Source organism: Denticeps clupeoides, chromosome 9 (genome assembly GCF_900700375.1).
Source record: "Denticeps clupeoides chromosome 9, fDenClu1.1, whole genome shotgun sequence".
Lineage (NCBI taxonomy): Eukaryota > Metazoa > Chordata > Actinopteri > Clupeiformes > Denticipitidae > Denticeps > Denticeps clupeoides.
The window spans coordinates 22,340,245-22,357,467 of NC_041715.1; the positions used below are offsets into that span (position 1 = coordinate 22,340,245).

General features: G+C 40.3%; 1 protein-coding gene across 1 annotated transcript; it reads left to right on the forward strand.

Annotated features, from left to right (window-relative positions):
- Positions 1-232: 232 nt before the first annotated feature.
- Positions 233-15,804, forward strand: slc15a2 (solute carrier family 15 member 2). The gene is made up of 23 exons (XM_028991057.1): positions 233-357; positions 686-732; positions 1,296-1,383; positions 2,405-2,546; positions 2,618-2,710; positions 3,728-3,827; positions 3,905-3,995; positions 4,116-4,193; positions 4,362-4,444; positions 4,568-4,651; positions 4,800-4,889; positions 7,022-7,066; positions 7,447-7,479; positions 7,608-7,696; positions 7,792-7,873; positions 8,270-8,398; positions 10,385-10,540; positions 10,730-10,776; positions 11,074-11,181; positions 11,489-11,585; positions 12,307-12,450; positions 13,121-13,225; positions 15,265-15,804. Exons 1-23 carry the CDS (start codon positions 342-344, stop codon positions 15,463-15,465), a joined length of 2,148 nt encoding a protein of 715 aa, XP_028846890.1. The 5' UTR covers positions 233-341; the 3' UTR covers positions 15,466-15,804.
- The last annotated feature ends 1,419 nt before the right edge of the window (positions 15,805-17,223 follow it).

Here is a 17,223-nt window from a genome sequence, read left to right on the forward strand (position 1 = left end):
ATATCTAGCATTTAAATCTCTGATCCATAAAACCAGGTCGGTAATGTGTATTTCTATTGCTGCTCATTTCTTCTGAGGAAAGTTTGTGCACTGCGCTGATTATTTATCGTTTCGTTTTTAATGCAGGACACATGTTGACACATTGGGGGGCTTTAGTGGGGACAACGGGGTCCACGGCCAACAAACAGCCCTCTGTACATCACAAAAGCCCTGCAGCCCCGCAGCCTGTCCGCCTGGCCGCCCGCCTGCCCGCCTGCCCGCGGTACAAGTTCCTCCCTTCAGCCGCTCCTATAAAGCGGCGACGAGACGAGCTCCGGGCTCCGGGCTCCGAATTCCGAGCGATGGCCAGAGACGCGGGTGAGACACTTCGCTTCACTTTACTTTACACTTTACTTTTTACATTGGACGCGTTTCCGAACTTTTCGTGTGTAGAAGTGAAACAACGTTTGGACGCGCACAGAACTGCTTTTCGTCCAAATTGACAAACTATCTTTTCAGTCTTTTTTTTCTATGAGCTTTTAAGCCCAAATGGAAAGCGGTGCATGAATGTTTTCTTCTCTTCTCGCACGGCTCTGGTTCCTGTTGAATTCTGTGTTCGGTATAATGGTCCTGTAATGTTTAACACGTCTACCCAGCTGCACTGCACCGCCGTCTTTCCAGCTTTCTTCTCATGTCTTTCCTGCAGGAAGCTCCATGGAGACCAGGGCAAGTGGCAAGAAGAATGTTTCACCAGTAAGGAGAGCATTTTCAAGTCCGGTGTCAACGTTTTTTGTTGTTTATGACTGAAATCTTTCATGAATATTGCATGTTTTGCAAAATCCATACATAAAAGTGAATTGTAATTGTGAAACACTGCAGCACAGCACACGGTGTCGCGGTGAAATGTGTCCTCTGCCTTTAACCATCACCCTTGGTGAGCAATAGGCAGCCAGGACAGGATTAAGATCTGAAAATGTAATTCCCAAATCTCAGTTTCTGCAGTTGGATCTGTAAAGGGGTGAACTTGGTTACTGAAGAAATGACTTGATGTTCGTATTAAAAGAAGACATTTGTGTCATCATAATCAGATCAAGCATCACGTGACACACAGGAAGGAACTTTCAACACATTTTACATAGAAATATAGATTGTTTATGGTTGATTATTGGGTTCTGAAATAATATGAAAACGATAATATGAAAACGATTCATTTCTTATTCCTTTCAGTTTACACAAGTGAAACCGCAAATAAGGATGTAATGTTGGAATTAATAGCTTTTTTTTAATAACTACCTGGTTATGTCTGTTAAATACAGAAACTATGTGGGACCAACTACCCACTCAGCATTGGCTTCATTGTGGTCAACGAATTCTGTGAACGCTTCTCCTATTATGGCATGAAAGGTGATGTTGGCCTTTAACAGATTAATCACTATGCTGAGGTCTGACATCTACAATCTTATTTTTTCACTGATTCTTGCTCACAAATGACTGTACAGAGGTCAGCGGACAGAGATCAGCAATCCCATGATGCAGTAGAAGGGCTCATACACTGCATAAGTGCCAGAAGGATCAATCTAGTTTCAATAACATTTACATTTACATTTACATGTACATTTACATTTACGGCATTTATCAGACGCCTTTATCCAGAGCGACTTACAACCAGTAGTTACAGGGACAGTCCCCCCCTGGAGCAATTTAGGGTTAAGTGTCTTGCTCAGGGACACAATGGTAGTAAGTGGGATTTGAACCTGGGTCTTCTGGTTCATAGGCGAGTGTGTTACCCTCTAGGCTACTACCACCAATAACAAAAGTAGTTCAACTGCTTTGCTTAAATACATCTAATGGAAATCTATTCATTTTTCATTATGTCAGAAAAAAAGTTACATGTACATTTAGATACCAAATTGCAAAGAGTCTACTTGCAATTGCAATTGCAATGGTATTAATGGAATAATAAAGAATGTTGCTCAGCATGTATAGAAAAGCAAAATAAATATATTTTGCAATGAAAACACCTGCTACTGCCTTATGTAATGGCGAGGTATGAATGATACAGACCTGTGTATTTTAAATTAGTTATTGATTAATTTGTTTAGAGAATCTTGCTTTACTGCTAATGTAATGTAGTTCAGTTTGTATGTGTCAGATTTGGGTGTGGCGTCCATAAGTCAGAAATCTGCCTTCCAGAAACTAGAGGCCAGGTTAACATAAGAGATGTTACACCCTACAGTTCTGTAGTTAAAATGACATATAACAGAAATATTTTAACACCTACTATATTCAAGTTTAGTTTTGAATATGTATTACCTAGTCATGACTTTACACTGGTTGGTCAGAATATATTGCATTTTTTTATCATTGTGTGAATACAGAATGTTTACTTCTGAGTGGGGTTCACGTTCCTCCTGTGTGCCTACAGCCTTGCTTACACTCTATTTCATTCACTACCTGCACTGGGATAAGAACCTCTCCACCGCCGTGTACCATGCCTTCTCCAGCCTCTGCTACTTTACCCCTGTACTGGGGGCTTTGATTGCTGACTCCTGGCTGGGGAAATTTTGGTGAGTCCTGGTTTGGTTCTGAAGATTTGTTTTTCAGACAATGAACATTTAAAACATGGCCTCACCTGCAGGACCATCACCTACCTCTCGATATTGTACGTGATTGGTCACGTTGTCAAGTCTGTGGGGGCCATTCCAGATGTGGGGGACAGTACTGTACACACGTAAGTAAAGATCTTTTTGTTTTAAATCAGTGCTGATGTCTGTTTTTCTTTATTACTTGTAACCTAGGATAACTGAACATACATAACTTTGAAGCTGCAAATTATAACTATCCCTCCCTTTCCAAGTGTTTATCAGAACAGAAGTGTTTATCTCCTTCTACAAAAGCCCGCAGCCTTGGAGTAACAATAGACAACCAACTCTCCTTTTCGACTCACATCAGCAATCTTTCGCGCTCATGTAGATTCCTTCTCTACAATATCAGACAAATCCGCCCTTATCTGTCAACACAGGCCACCCAGATACTGGTTCAGTCCTTAGTAATCTCAAGACTGGATTACTGGAACTACCTTCTTGCTGGTCTACCACTATGTACCATCCGACCTCTTCAACCTTCCCAAATTCTCCCACACCACCCCTCTGCTACGTTCCCTCCACTGGCTCCCAGTAGCTGCACGCATCAGGTTCAAAATACTGATGCTGGCCTACAAAGCCAAACATGGAGTAGCACCATCCTACCTCACAGCCCTTATTACACCTCACACTGCACCTGGTATACTCCGAGCCTCCAGTACTGCTCGCCTGGTCCCTCCATCTCTGAAGGTAAAAGGAAGACGCTCATCTAGACTCTTCTCCGTCTTGGCCCCTCGGTGGTGGAAGGAACTTCCCCTCGAGGTCAGAACAGCTCAGTCACTGAGCACCTTCACACGGCAGCTCAAGACCTTCCTCTTTAAAGAATATTTAGATTAACTTGTAACTTTCTTATTGTCGGACTTGTGTACAGAATCTACAACAGAGTGAATAAAAAGGTTGTATTCATAGTTGGGGGTCCTAGTGAACCAGAATTGATCACTTCATCGCTCTGGATAAGGGCGTCTGCCAAATGCCTTAAATGTAAATGTAAATGTAGACCAGAGTTTGTCCATTATGTGCTACTGGAGAGACATGTTGGATTCCACAGGAAAGAACCCTCTACCTAGACTGACATTCTGAACTGTGTGTGTGTGTGACTATTCCAGAGTTCTATCCATGCTGGGACTCATCTTGATTGCCTTTGGGACAGGAGGAATCAAGCCTTGTGTGGCTGCTTTTGGAGGAGACCAGTTTGAGGAGGAGCATGTAAGGGTTCAGGTCCAGCATTAATTAGTGCATTTTGGGTCCAGATAACCAGCCCTAAACAGATGTTCTCTCATTAGACAGAAGAGAGAAGGAAGTTTTTCTCGATCTTCTACATGTCCATCAATGCTGGGAGCGTTTTGTCCACAGTCATCACACCCATCCTGCGAGGTCTGGACTAACTAAACTTAATAAAGCAGGGCTCCAAGTAGGCTTTGTAGTACAGAACATGTAGAATTGGGGCCCATTTGAATCAAGCTTTGAAACACAGCTTTTTGTGTCCCTTGTCAGGCGATGTGCAGTGTTTCGGGGGGGACTGCTATGCTCTTGCCTTCGGAGTCCCAGCGGCTTTGATGGTCGTTGCGCTGGGTAAGACTCCTTCTTATGATGGACTTGATAGAGACCCCCACCCTGCTGAATAGTGTGTTTTGCGACTTTGCTTGGAACCAATCTAGAGCCGGTAATTTTGTAATTGTGATTATATAATAAATGCAACCTTTAATATAATTTTTTTTCTCTCTTTTTACCCTCTGGTAGTTGTTTTCGTCTGTGGAAGTGGGCTGTATAAGAAGAGTCCTCCAGAAGGGAACGTCATGCTGCGCATGTTTAGATGTGTAGGGGTGAGTACGAACTCTACACCACAGACAGCCAGAAGGTCATGTAAAAAAGTAACATGGTAAAGAGGGGGCTTTTTAACACGTAAATGCAGGGGCTTTAAGTGTCTCTGGATCCTGTTACCACAGTTTGCCATTGGAAACCGATCAAAGAACTCCAAGCACAACTCCAAGAGGGAGCACTGGCTGGACTGGGCAGAAGAGAAATACCCGGTACAATGTCTTCATTAATGATTAAATGCTTCTGCTGTACAATTAATGGGCCATTTTCAGCATGATGTCATTCAGAACCTGGTATGTTTTCATGTGTTTAGTCTTTAAGACATTAAATCAAGTGTTATGTTTCTTTTGCCGAGGGCAGAAGCATCTCATCCAGGAGATCAAGATGGTAATGAGAGTGCTGGTGTTATACATCCCCCTGCCCATGTTCTGGGCTTTGTTTGAACAGCAGGTAATCTGGTTTATATGAGTAATGCTAAAAAAAAGTTTGAAGAGCAGTTAGACTAAGAGGGAAGGAAATATGTGAGGAAATGAGCGGATTTGGAGTCTAGCCTCCGTTTTACCTTCTCAACATCCATTTTCACATTTCTCTTATGATATTTGAAATGAATCACCTGAAAATGATGTCCAATAAATCAAATTAACATTTTATTTTAAAAATTGACATTCAATAAAACAAATTTACAAGCAGTGAATTATACGGAAAGGATTGGTACTATAGACCGGATGTTTGTGTTTGCTGGCCGGTCATTTACTGCGCACTCGTAAGCTCACATAACCTGTCTGAACATAGTCTGATCTGACCCGTATAAAATAATATAAATTGTTAGAGATTTGAAAGAAACAGGTCTGTTACAGCTGCAGCTGCAACCCAGGCACCACAGAGGGTGCGCTCTTGCACTTCCACCATTTAAACCCGGAAGTAATCAACCCAAAGCCCCACAAACCTTCCAAAAAATGCAGACTCTTTGTCGATTATTATCACAGTGCTGTAAGCCTTGCCTGTTCTGATTTCTTTGTTGCCCACTGTTTGACTCTGACCTTGATTTCTGGATAATCCTTGCCTGCTCCTGTTTGAGCCTGATGGCCTTTGACCCTCTCTCAATTCACGACATTACTTCCTCTGATGATCCAAGTCTTCTTCAGCCACTTGTTCCCCACGCCTGCTGATTTATGGTAGATCTATCTTCTCCTCTATCCGAACCATGTTTATCCCCTGCTATGGAGAAGACATCTGGATGTTGGGGTGCATGCTCCATCTCCGGCTACTTCTCCTCCCGGGTTCCTAGTGGCTCAGCTTCTCCAGTCCCAAGGCCCATGGACTCACACCTTTCTCCTCTGCCTCCCCAAGTGCACCCCAGGTTCTGCGGCCTTTTTGCGCATTGTGTAAAGACAAAATTGGGATACCACTGAGCATGTGTGTTATTCCATGACTAAATAAGTTGATGCCATATGAGTGCACATTTCAGACAACTGCAGAGACTCCTGAATTACTGATCAAGGCCATCTGCATGGTGACATGTCTGCATGGTGACAGCATGTAACTGATTTTTGTCAGATGGTAATGAAGACACTGTACCTGTGAAGTACTCTGCTGGATGCTGTGTCTGCTGGACAGAGGCCTGTCCGAGGAACAGATACAGCAGAAACAGGTGCTGTTCACACAAATGGACAGAAGGACCTGACCGGTCGGCTTGATCCCACCCGCATCTTCACTCACCAGACAGCATCACCAATTGCCAGTCTCCTGTCCCCCGGCCTAGGTCCAGCAGGGTCCCGACATGTAACCATGGTCGAGGATGCCTGTACCAGGTCGAGTAGCTGGCAGTACAGGAAGGTGAGGGGAAGCGAGAAGTCATGTGTCGGGCGGGGTTTTCTGGAAAGGAAGAGTGTGGCAGACAGTGGTGGACCAAGGCAATTCCCATAGAGCCGAGGGGTTTAGGCTGGAAGCCACAGGCGCCGCTCACCAACGAGTGACCCTGTTGGAAGGAAGGAAGGTATGCCGGAAGTCGCGCCTAGGACTGGGGGCTCCGGAGGATTCGGGCCAAAGCTTTTTTGTGTTTTGTTCATTGTTATTCTGATTGTGTGCAGCTGTTGTGAGTCTGTAAATGTCACCCCAAGTATCGCTTCCCTGTTTGGTCCTTAATCTGTAAGTCATGTTAAGATGCATGTGCCTGTTTTATGTAATAAACCCACCTGTTTGTGAAGCTGTGCTTTATCCCTTCTGTGTCCCTCCCTTCACTATGCCACCATGACAGGGTCGGCTTGGATCAAATGTTCAGTTCTAGTATGGATGTACATTGATTGGGTGGGTTGGTGGGTGGCTCTATGTCACCATTAGTGAAATATGTTGAGTAGAAATCTTAAATACTATGTGTGATAATGAAGGCCAACTACATTTAAACAATTTATTCTGATCACTATGAGGTTTGGGAACCGCTGGTCTTATTCAGTTAGTTCTGTTAGGAAAAGTATCATTCTATCAGATATGTTTGGGGCTGAGGACATTTTAGAGTGGAATTTCCTGGTAATGGGTATGCAGTGCCTGCATGAAAATGAATTCTCCCATGTGTTCTCTTACAGGGGTCTCGCTGGACACTGCAAGCCACTCGGATGAACATGGACTTAGTATGTTTTCTGCCTTGTGAACACTGTCCACAAATGAACCCTGCAATAGGTCCAGCAGGTCCAGACAGCCATTTTGTTTCTGCGCAGAGAACATGTAGTTACTGAAAGATGAAGAGAGGTTTTGTACAGGGGTGATTTTGGGAAATGAGGATATGTGGGGGTGTAGGTCTGAGGCCTGTTGTATCTGTAAATTGCTGTAATTATGAAGTCAGTGATGTCATGTGATGGTAGTCAGTGATGTCATGTATGAACGGGAAACTGACCAGGATTTCTGATGATGACAATGTGTTGTGCTCTTGGGTTGAACTGGAATTTGTGGTTTTTCCCTTCTTTTATCAGGTCTACATTATCTAATGTTGTTTTAATTTGATTAAATCCAGGGTGGTTTTGTTCTGAAGCCTGACCAAATGCAGGTAGAGTATTACACATACTCATGCTTGTATGAGTATCACACCTTTTATTTTTTATCTTGTTATGATTAGGTTATTGATGATTGAAATATGCAAAATAATATTTCTGGATTTCTGTGTTTGGGTTACAGATGCTTAACGCCTTGCTTATTCTGGTGTTCATCCCCATCTTTGATCTAGGCGTGTACCCCCTCATCGGCCTGTGCAGGATAAAGCTAACGTGAGTTCAGCGATGTCTTGCACGGTCATGTATGCTGGAAAGTTCTGGGTCATCGAGGTCAAATGGCAGCTCACACTCCCCCTCATTGTTCACAGACCTTTAAGGAAGATGGCCACAGGAATGATCATTGCTGCTCTTGCATTTGGCGCAGCTACAGTTGTGGAATTGAACGTGATTGTAAGAGATTTTCTGTGTCCTGTTTTCTTATTGTTCTTCTTTGTGACATTGTATTCAAATTTTCAGACATGTTCACAGATTGTCCTGTGAATTTTTGGCTGCTTTAGGACCAGTATTATTTACATTTTATTATTAAGGAATGCTAAGATACTAATCCTGGATCTGTGTCTTGTGAGTTTAGATACACGTCAGTAAATGAATAGTGAAAAAAGGTCATAACTGTGTCCTGCACGGTGTATGTCCCAAATAAAGCCACTTATTAACAGCGTGATTGTGTTTAGAGACATTTACAGACTCAGCAGCTTTCCAAGTGGACCAGTGAGTTCAGGCTGACAGAGCTGGTTCCAGTATTATTGTACTTTGGCCATCATTACTTTCTCTTCTACTGCCTTGTAGAAAACAGTGGTGGCTCCTCCACTGGCAAAGGAAAGCCTTCTACAGGTTGTCAACCTGGCAGACAGAGATGTTAAAGTGAGCATACAGGGTCAGGAAGACATATTTCCCCATCCAATTAAACCATACGAGGTAAGCAGCACATCCCAGTGGGTTATTTTGTAGAGATTCTGCTCTGTATAGAGTTAGATGTTAGTGTTTCTGAATTGAGTTGCTAATGTGTTGTCACTATATAAAATGTATGCTATTGTTATATTACTATTTTTATTATACTCAGTAATGATCTCCATTCCATTCCATGAGTAAATAAAAGCTAAGCGTAAATGGAAAAAGACTAATCTGTAAGATATATCCAGTTCGAGATATTTTTCTGGTATTGTATTCAAAACTTTTTTCTTTTTATATTACCTTTGTCTCTGCTCTCATTCGGGGTCGCAACTTTGGATCACTAGTTTCCATTCCCCCTCGTATCTTTCTCTTTCCCACCAACCTCTTGTATGTCATCTCTCATCATACCCATAAACCTCCTACTAGGCCTTCCTCTGTTTTTCCCGCTCGGCAGATCCATCCTCAGCATCTTTCTCCCAACATACTCCGAATCTCTCCTAGGGCTGGGAATTATGGCAAAAAATTGATCACAATATACTTTCCCATGTTGAACCATAAAATTTTTTCTGATATTGTCAGACTGAAACCAAAGACACCAGAGACAGTAAACGGTATATTAACATATAAAACCATGACTATCCCTGTCCTTCCCAGTTCTGTCTTCAACTATTTTGCTCTTTTCTGGCTTTACACAGTGTGGATTTACATACGATCTCTCTCTCATCCCGTCATGTTCGCATTTGTCTCAAGTATGCCTGCATACTATTTGTTGCTTGCTCTAGTTTCAGCAATGTTTTATTCAATTTATCAGGGAGACGCTATCAGTATGCCTAAACTTGGGATGTCTGGTAGTCCCATGTCTCTATTTAAAAGTAATGTAAATGCAAACAAAGTATTTTATTTTATGCATTTTTTATTCCTAGATTGAGCTGGTTTTTATCACGATGATTGATCAAGATCCTCCTCTATATATCCAAACCAACATACTCTCACCTCTCTGAATTTGTCTCCAAAACATCCAACCCTACCTGGTCCTCTAATGCCCTTATTCTTAATCGTGTCCATCCTTGTCACCCCCACATGAAGCTTTAACTCTGCCATCTCCTGTCTCCTGCCTTTTTATCAATGCCACCATCTGCAATCCATAGTTTCACTGCCACTCCTCTCCACCCATCAAATCCCCTGCTTCACCTCTCTTCCACACTTCTCTTTCCCGGCATGAAACCATACCGCTCTTCTTAACCTTGATTCCACCAATCTGTCCCATAACTTGATGCTTTAGGCCCAGGTACTTTACTACTATTGAAATAGATTCGATCCAAAATGAAGAGGAAATAGTTTAGATTCAAGTTTTGTGCATGTGCTTGCGTGCGCACGTGCATGCATTCCCCTGAATGTTATGAATCTCCAGACTATAGTGACAAAAATACTTATTTATAAATTAACATGTTATCTGATCTGTATATATTTTCTTTAGAATATTCAAACATATCCACAAATAGTAAATAATACTGTCTGTAACAGAGAGTAAAAATATTCTCTACAGACAGTAAAAATATATATAATGCAATTTACTTGCGTTTTCTCAGTAGTTCAGTTGGACTGCTTGTTATTTTTTAATTTATGGGACTGAATCAGTGAATCAGAATCAGATTGTACAAAAAAAGACAGGTTCATACATACTGTACTGCTCCTGTGTTTGTAACACGTCACACAAATGAAGAATCATCTGAATCTGCCCTAAAACCATGCTAGGAGGAATATTCATAGAGCAGATTCCAAGTAAATTCATTTATGTTATTGCATTACATCATAATGATTAATGTGTTAATTTTGAAAATATTTGTATCACTTCCATGTTGCAATATATCTTAATTATTAAATTGGTCAGACATGGTATTGTACAGGAGTGGTTTGTGCTTTGAGACTGTAGTGCAGTAGTCTATAGATGGTGGCAATATTTTGCGAGAGATATATTGATTTTTTATGTTTTTGTTTTTAATCCATCAGGACCCTCCAGAGTACAAGAAGCTTATGCTCAAAGATCAGAATCAGAATCTCAGTGTGAGCATTGGCAGCATTTCTGAATGCGTTGAAACTTTCAGCCAACAGGAGGCTTATAGTCTGGTACTGTATCCAGCCACCAGTCACATCTACTGCATCCTGGTAAGGCGGTAAGCCTGACTGTATACAGTGTATGTACATCTGAGATCTTATCAAATAACCTGCCCTGTGAAATAGTTCTTTGTTCTTGTTTTTGTGTTCATATTCATGTGCCTCATAGAGTAAATGAAATTAAACAGTGAATGCGTCAGAGGATTGTGCAAAGTTCTAATGTTCTAATTTCACCTACAGTTTACAGACAACATCCAAAAGTCAGAGAATGGCAGTGCCAGTCTGAGGTTCGTCCTCAACACCACACTGTAGTGACTGAACAACTCAGATCCCGTTTGTGTCCATCCAGAGCTGCAGTCAGTGAAATCAGATCCATTTCTTTACACCATTCCAGTGCCAAATAATTAAAACCAAGGAAGACACAGTTAACAGGATTGTAATGGATCATGTTGCCGGACTGGTCTGTGAGAGTACTGTCAGTGACCGGTTAGGTCAGGTGATAGGATTGCACTGTGGTGAGAAGATAAGACCCAGTGGTGTTCAAAGTTTTAATCTCTTTTATGTCCATACTTCATCATTTATAGGTTCATAAACACCAGGAATGAGGACTTGAACATAACTGTTGGAAATGTAGAATTCTTTGTTCCTGCTAATTTTGGGATGTCTACTGGAAAAGCCGTGGAAAGACAACAGTGAGTATTTAACATCTGATCATCTGGAAATTACTTTTTTCTTTTTTAAAGATTGACCTACAATGAACTTCAATCTAAATCTGCTCACCTGACTAAAACAATTTCACCGCCTGTTAAAAGTTGAGATGTGATCTCAGACCGACAGCACGGTCTGTAAACATAACCAGCATTGTAAGAATGAGAAGTTTGTCTGCAGAAAAGTTACATTTATGTTTCAGGAACATTCCAATGTTTGCCTGAGGAATGTTGCCAATAGTTCTGAATGACTTTGGTAAAAAGTGCATGTTTAATTTGTTTCCCTTTTGAGGTACACAAATGTAATCTGCAGATCCAGCTCTGAGGACTATTCTATTGATCTGGGGCTCTTGGACTTTGGTGCTTCCTACACAGTCATCCTCAGGGGGGTAAGTGCCAATGAGCAGGCTGTAAGAACGAGAATCTCTATAACGTAGTCGAACATTTTACAAGCAACAAGGAAGGAGTGGGAGGGGGGCAGATAACTTCAGGGACACACAGTAAATGAATAATAAAATTACAGTTTTACTGCATTTACAGTACTATACTACATTTTAGACAGTTGTGATAATATAATTAAAGACTGAAATAGTTCAGGAAGGTACAATGTAAAAAAGTAATTCTTAAAAATTGAAACTGGCAAATAATTTCATTTGATTTCAGAAAATGTCTAGGGATGTACTTAAAGAATCCTAACCCTAATGGATGACCTAGTAAAAAAGAACAGTCTATCAATAAAGAACAATATTGGATCACACTCTCTGTACACACCATGTCATTGTTTATTGAAAACAAGGAAATTCCGCACTAAATTGTTTTAGTAAATCCACATTTGATCAGTGTTTGGCATAGGGCTCAAAAATCATGTCTTTTTAAGAAGAAGAATACACAAGAATCATTTGTGAACCACTTGTTCCTATTTGCTTTCCGGTAACAGAAATCATTGTAGAGACTTGAGGAAGGATAGTGGATAGTTTTCTAGTTTAACTAGTTAACTAACTAGACATACAGTCCTTCGTACCTTTGAGTTCTGAGTTTTCTGGTCAAAGTTTTAAATGTAAATTAGCTTTATGTGATAAACTCATAGTTAATTTTCTGGCTTCTTATCAGGGACCTGGAGCAGTTGAGATCCAGGTGATGGAAGATGTTCAGGCCAACAACATAAATATTGCCTGGCAGATTCCTCAATATGTTCTCATCACAGCAGGGGAGGTCATGTTCTCCATCACTGGGCTGGAATTCTCATACTCACAGGTGAGGGACAATCCCTGATCCAACACATTACCTTCAAACTAGAACCATCAAAACAGGTGTTTATCTAAAACAGCACAGTAGAGCTCCATACTCTTTCACTTATCCAACTTCATCCATATCAGGGTTGCGGGTGCTGGACACAGGGACTTGCCCAGGGTGGGGAGGGCCACTCACACCCATTACCAATTCAGAATAGACAATACACCTAGTGACCATGCCTTTGGGCAGCAATATGAAATTAGTGAACCTGGTGGAAACCCATTCCAACAGGGAGAGCAGGTAAACTCCATATCGCCAGAACCCAGATTCATATCCCATATTTCAAACTATAAACCTTATTTAAAGAGAACCCCCAAAAATATATATATGACAGTGACCAAAAGGAAAGGAACTAAATGTAAAAAGGTCAGGAATTAAGGAATAGGTGCCCAAGATCTACATAACAAGGATGAATATAATACCAAATAGTAAAAACCAGAGCCCTGTTGGATTTGGCCCATTGGGACCAGTACATGACAATATTAGACAAATCTATAATCCATACTCCATTTGAAATGGCCACAGCCATGAATAACTACCAACAGAAGGGCTTATTGTTATGTTCCATTATGACCTAGAATGAAATGCCAGAAAATGGATTGTGACTACAAGATAATAATTTTCCTCATAGGCTCCAGCTAGTATGAAGTCGGTCCTCCAGGCTGGATGGCTGATGACTGTCGCCTTTGGAAACGTCATTGTGCTGATTGTTGCTGAAGGTGCTGGGCTACAGCAAGTAAGTTGTGTATTTCAAATTTCTGGACTTTAAATTATAAATTGGATATTACAGAACAGTTTGTAAATATAACATTATTATCACATGAACAATCATAGAAAAGTTCTTTTTTATGCATGTTTAGGTATTCATGAAGGATTGGAAGTGAATGGACCAGGGAGATCACATAAAACTCGATATTTAGGGCTGTTAAGGTTAACCCAGCCATGTTTTTACAAAGCTTCAAGCATTGAAGCGCCATTGGTGCCAACATGATTTGTGTAATGCCACAGGGATTGAAGGAGCAGGCAAAGGCACACGACATCAGGGAAAGTATGTTTTTAATAAACTGAAAATAATCACAGAACAGGAAACAGCCAAACAGGATAAACTGAAGCAGAAAGAACATAATGCAACACTGCAGCCAACAAAGTAAGGTTACAAAGTGAGGGCAAAGACCCAGATTTAAAGATTCCAAATCAGCCCAAGCAGTGTCCACACTGTAAGGACCATGCAGCCATGGTCAACCCGAGGCACAACAATTGGACAAAGATTAAGTCTGAAAGCAGGGCTGGGAGGAATGGCATAAAATTCATATTGTGATATTGAAGTTTATAATTTGATAAGTACATTTAAATGTAACTGCTTTTGAAAGGACAAAATGTGTCCATAGCAAAGTCACTGCAGCAGGAATTTGTATATTATTTTTTTTACAGATACATCAACATATAGCATAACACTATATCAGATTAAACAATATCTGGCCTTAAGGCGAGTGAAATACCAGGTATTTGTATGATGCAAGTGATTATATACAATTTTAGGAATATTCAGTTCTAGAGTTTACATAAAAAATATTGCCAGATGTTTAAATAACACTATGCTTGTTCATATTTTATCAAAATATTGCCCAAATGTTTAAATAACACTATGTTTGTTCATATTTTATCATGCAGTCCCTCCAGGATCCCAAGATTCTATTTTGTGATTTTTAAAATCGTAATGAACAGGCTATGACCGCCGCTGATCATTTCCATGCGAGCTGTCAGTACCCGATCAGTGCCACTTGCCCGATTGGCCCGCAGTGGTCCGGATTGGGCACTGACATATGCGCAGCGTTTAGAAAACCCAGAAGAATGCAGTGACGGGTGGATTACTGACAGATTGGAGGCTTGTTTTATTATGGGGTCTGCCGAATTTTTAAACCCTTTAAACTCTAGGTTTAAGCAGTACTAGTAATTATCAATGATATTTAAGGCATTATTTTTTTGGAATCTCGAATTTAGGACTTTTTGAAGATCTGCGGAAACTGCCTTGTTCTGCAAATAGGCGTGGTTTTGTGCAGGTGGTGCGGATATTTCTGTGCTAGGCCGGTATAATCAAAATCTCTCCCGTTGGCCAGACTTCCTGTTTTTGTCATGGCGCCATGGGACAAGGGGGACGCAATCGCACAATTCCAACACAAAGCATGGCTTTAATAAAAAGACAGGGACCACTCACCTGGTGACAGGACACAAACAGGCACAAAGTCTAGACACATTTGAGTTATACTTAAACAAGCAACACAGGTTAAAATACACAATGGACACAGAAATGTCAGGAAAACCTGGCCTGGAGTGCCAGGATCATTTTGGGTTGTGACAGTTTTCTGTTACATCATTTACAAGCAGTATAACAAGCAGATCTAATAGAAATCTGTTACGTAACTAGATATACTGTAGAAACTACACTGGTTTGGAGTTATTTAAATGGCACATTTCATTATAAAATCATTATAAAATATTCAACTGAATTAGTGTATCATCAACATCATTGCAGATATTATAGATATTATTAACAATAATGTAATGTTAACCTGAGATGCTTATTTTGATGTCCCTCTAGAATTTTTAATATTTTTTAATATTTTAATATTTTTAATTCTTTTTAATATTTTAGTAATTCTTTATCAGCCTCTTGTTTAGCTCCTTATAGCAACTTAAATACACATCAGTATCCTCAGGAGGAGTAGATTCATGATACTAATTCATCATTAGCAATATTTTTTGTCTTTTACCCAGTGGACAGAGTTCCTGCTCTTTGGTGGACTTCTTGTGGCGGTGTGCATCATTTTCTCCATCATGGCGTATTTCTACAACTATGTCAACCCTGACCAGCTGGGTAAAGATAATGATGATGAAGAACACAAGGACCTCAAAAAGGACAATCCTGAGATGATGTACATGACTGCTTTTGAGGCACCAAAACCCACTAAAATGTAGCACCGAATCAGCATTTTTTTTTCACTTAAATTCATAATGAAATACAGTATGCGCCACGAGATTGGTGACCACAGATTTTATATTTCTCATGGTTTAATGAACTCAAAAATCCATAATGAAAGAGAGGCATTTTCTGATGCTGTAGCAATCATTGTGCTAAGCTGTTAACAAGGAAAAGAATGGCCAACAAAACTATTTTAATGATTCAGATTGTCCTGTGGTATTATAACCAGGGGTGTGAACTTGCGATACGATATCAATCACGATACGAATATATTGTGATATATTATGATACTGTATGTAAAAACTGAGCTGAAGTACAAGATGCTGTGATCAGTCTGTAGTGTTTTGTGGTTTCTTTCTGCCTGAGATGCCAAAGAACCCAGCTGTACAGCGCCATCTACAGGTTGTAGTTGCACGCTGATCATCTCTGCTGACATGACTAAAACGCTCGACAGTAGCACCTCTGCTAATTTATTGCAAATAAAGGGTGCGGTTTTATAGACATTATGAACAGTACAAAATATTCTTTACATAAATAATGTATGTCCAGCTGTCCTGTTTGAATTCATGTGTCATGCCAGCCCAGAGTCTGCAGGTGAAAAAGTGAGGATTTCAGCTGCTTACTCTTCTCATTCTTTTATAGTAACTACTGTAAATGCAATACATAATTATAATGGTCATTTAAATGGTCATTTCCATAGAAAGCAGAATGCAGGTGCTACCTGTTACATGTAGATTTATTAATGTTCAGAGTGGATGTGCTAGTTGATCCTGAGTGGAATTGGATGTTGGAAGCAGAGTGCAAAATCCAGTGTCATTACTTGATGGGAATGATGCAGCATGATGACCTCAAGCAGCCTATAAAGACCTTAAAATATATTTTTGGGTGGTCCTAGCATGTTTGTTGCCATGTGGTGTGTAAATCTCGCCTATCAGCCCAATAACGGAACCTGATATGGCAGTGAAGGGTTTAGCATGTATGATGTTTTTTGACGCAAAAAAAACCAAACAAATATACTAAACTAATTTATTTATCAACCGTATAAATAGTCTTAGATCTGTATTATCTGACTCCAATATAACTACCAAGACTATTCACTTTAGATGGGTAGTTGGAATGAAGAGGACAATAGGGACTGAATAATGTATAAGGTTAGGGAGAACTAAAGACTGCAAATTTGCATTTGCTTTGACTCAACGAATCTTGATCAGCAAAACAGTGGCCAGTTAGTAAATCAAGTATAATTAATAAAATAACTTTCTACCATGCAGATTTGCACTGACTGACAGACTGATCACACCAGGGGCAGGAAGAAAGGAACTCTCTTTGGTTCACATAAAATACCTGCTTACGTGCTATAGGATCAAGAAGTTCTTTAAACATACATAAATCTGGCGTGTTGCCATACGATCAGAAAGTTCCCCCTAAAACCAACAACTTTAGATGACAGAATATTCTATAACAATGTTTACATTTATTATGATACATAATCTTCACAGTTCTACAGATATAGTAAACACAGTGTCATTACGTGATGGGAATGATGCAGCATGATGACCTCAAGCAGCCTATAAAGACCTTAAAATATATATTTTGGGTGGTCCTAGCCTGTTTGTTGCCATCTGGTGCAACCCACTACATACAGACACATACAGAAACATGAGACAAATTAAGAATTATGAATTAACATTTATTGTAAAATCTGTTGTCAGAACCATACTGAATATAACCAGATAAACATTGGGGGCTTTGAT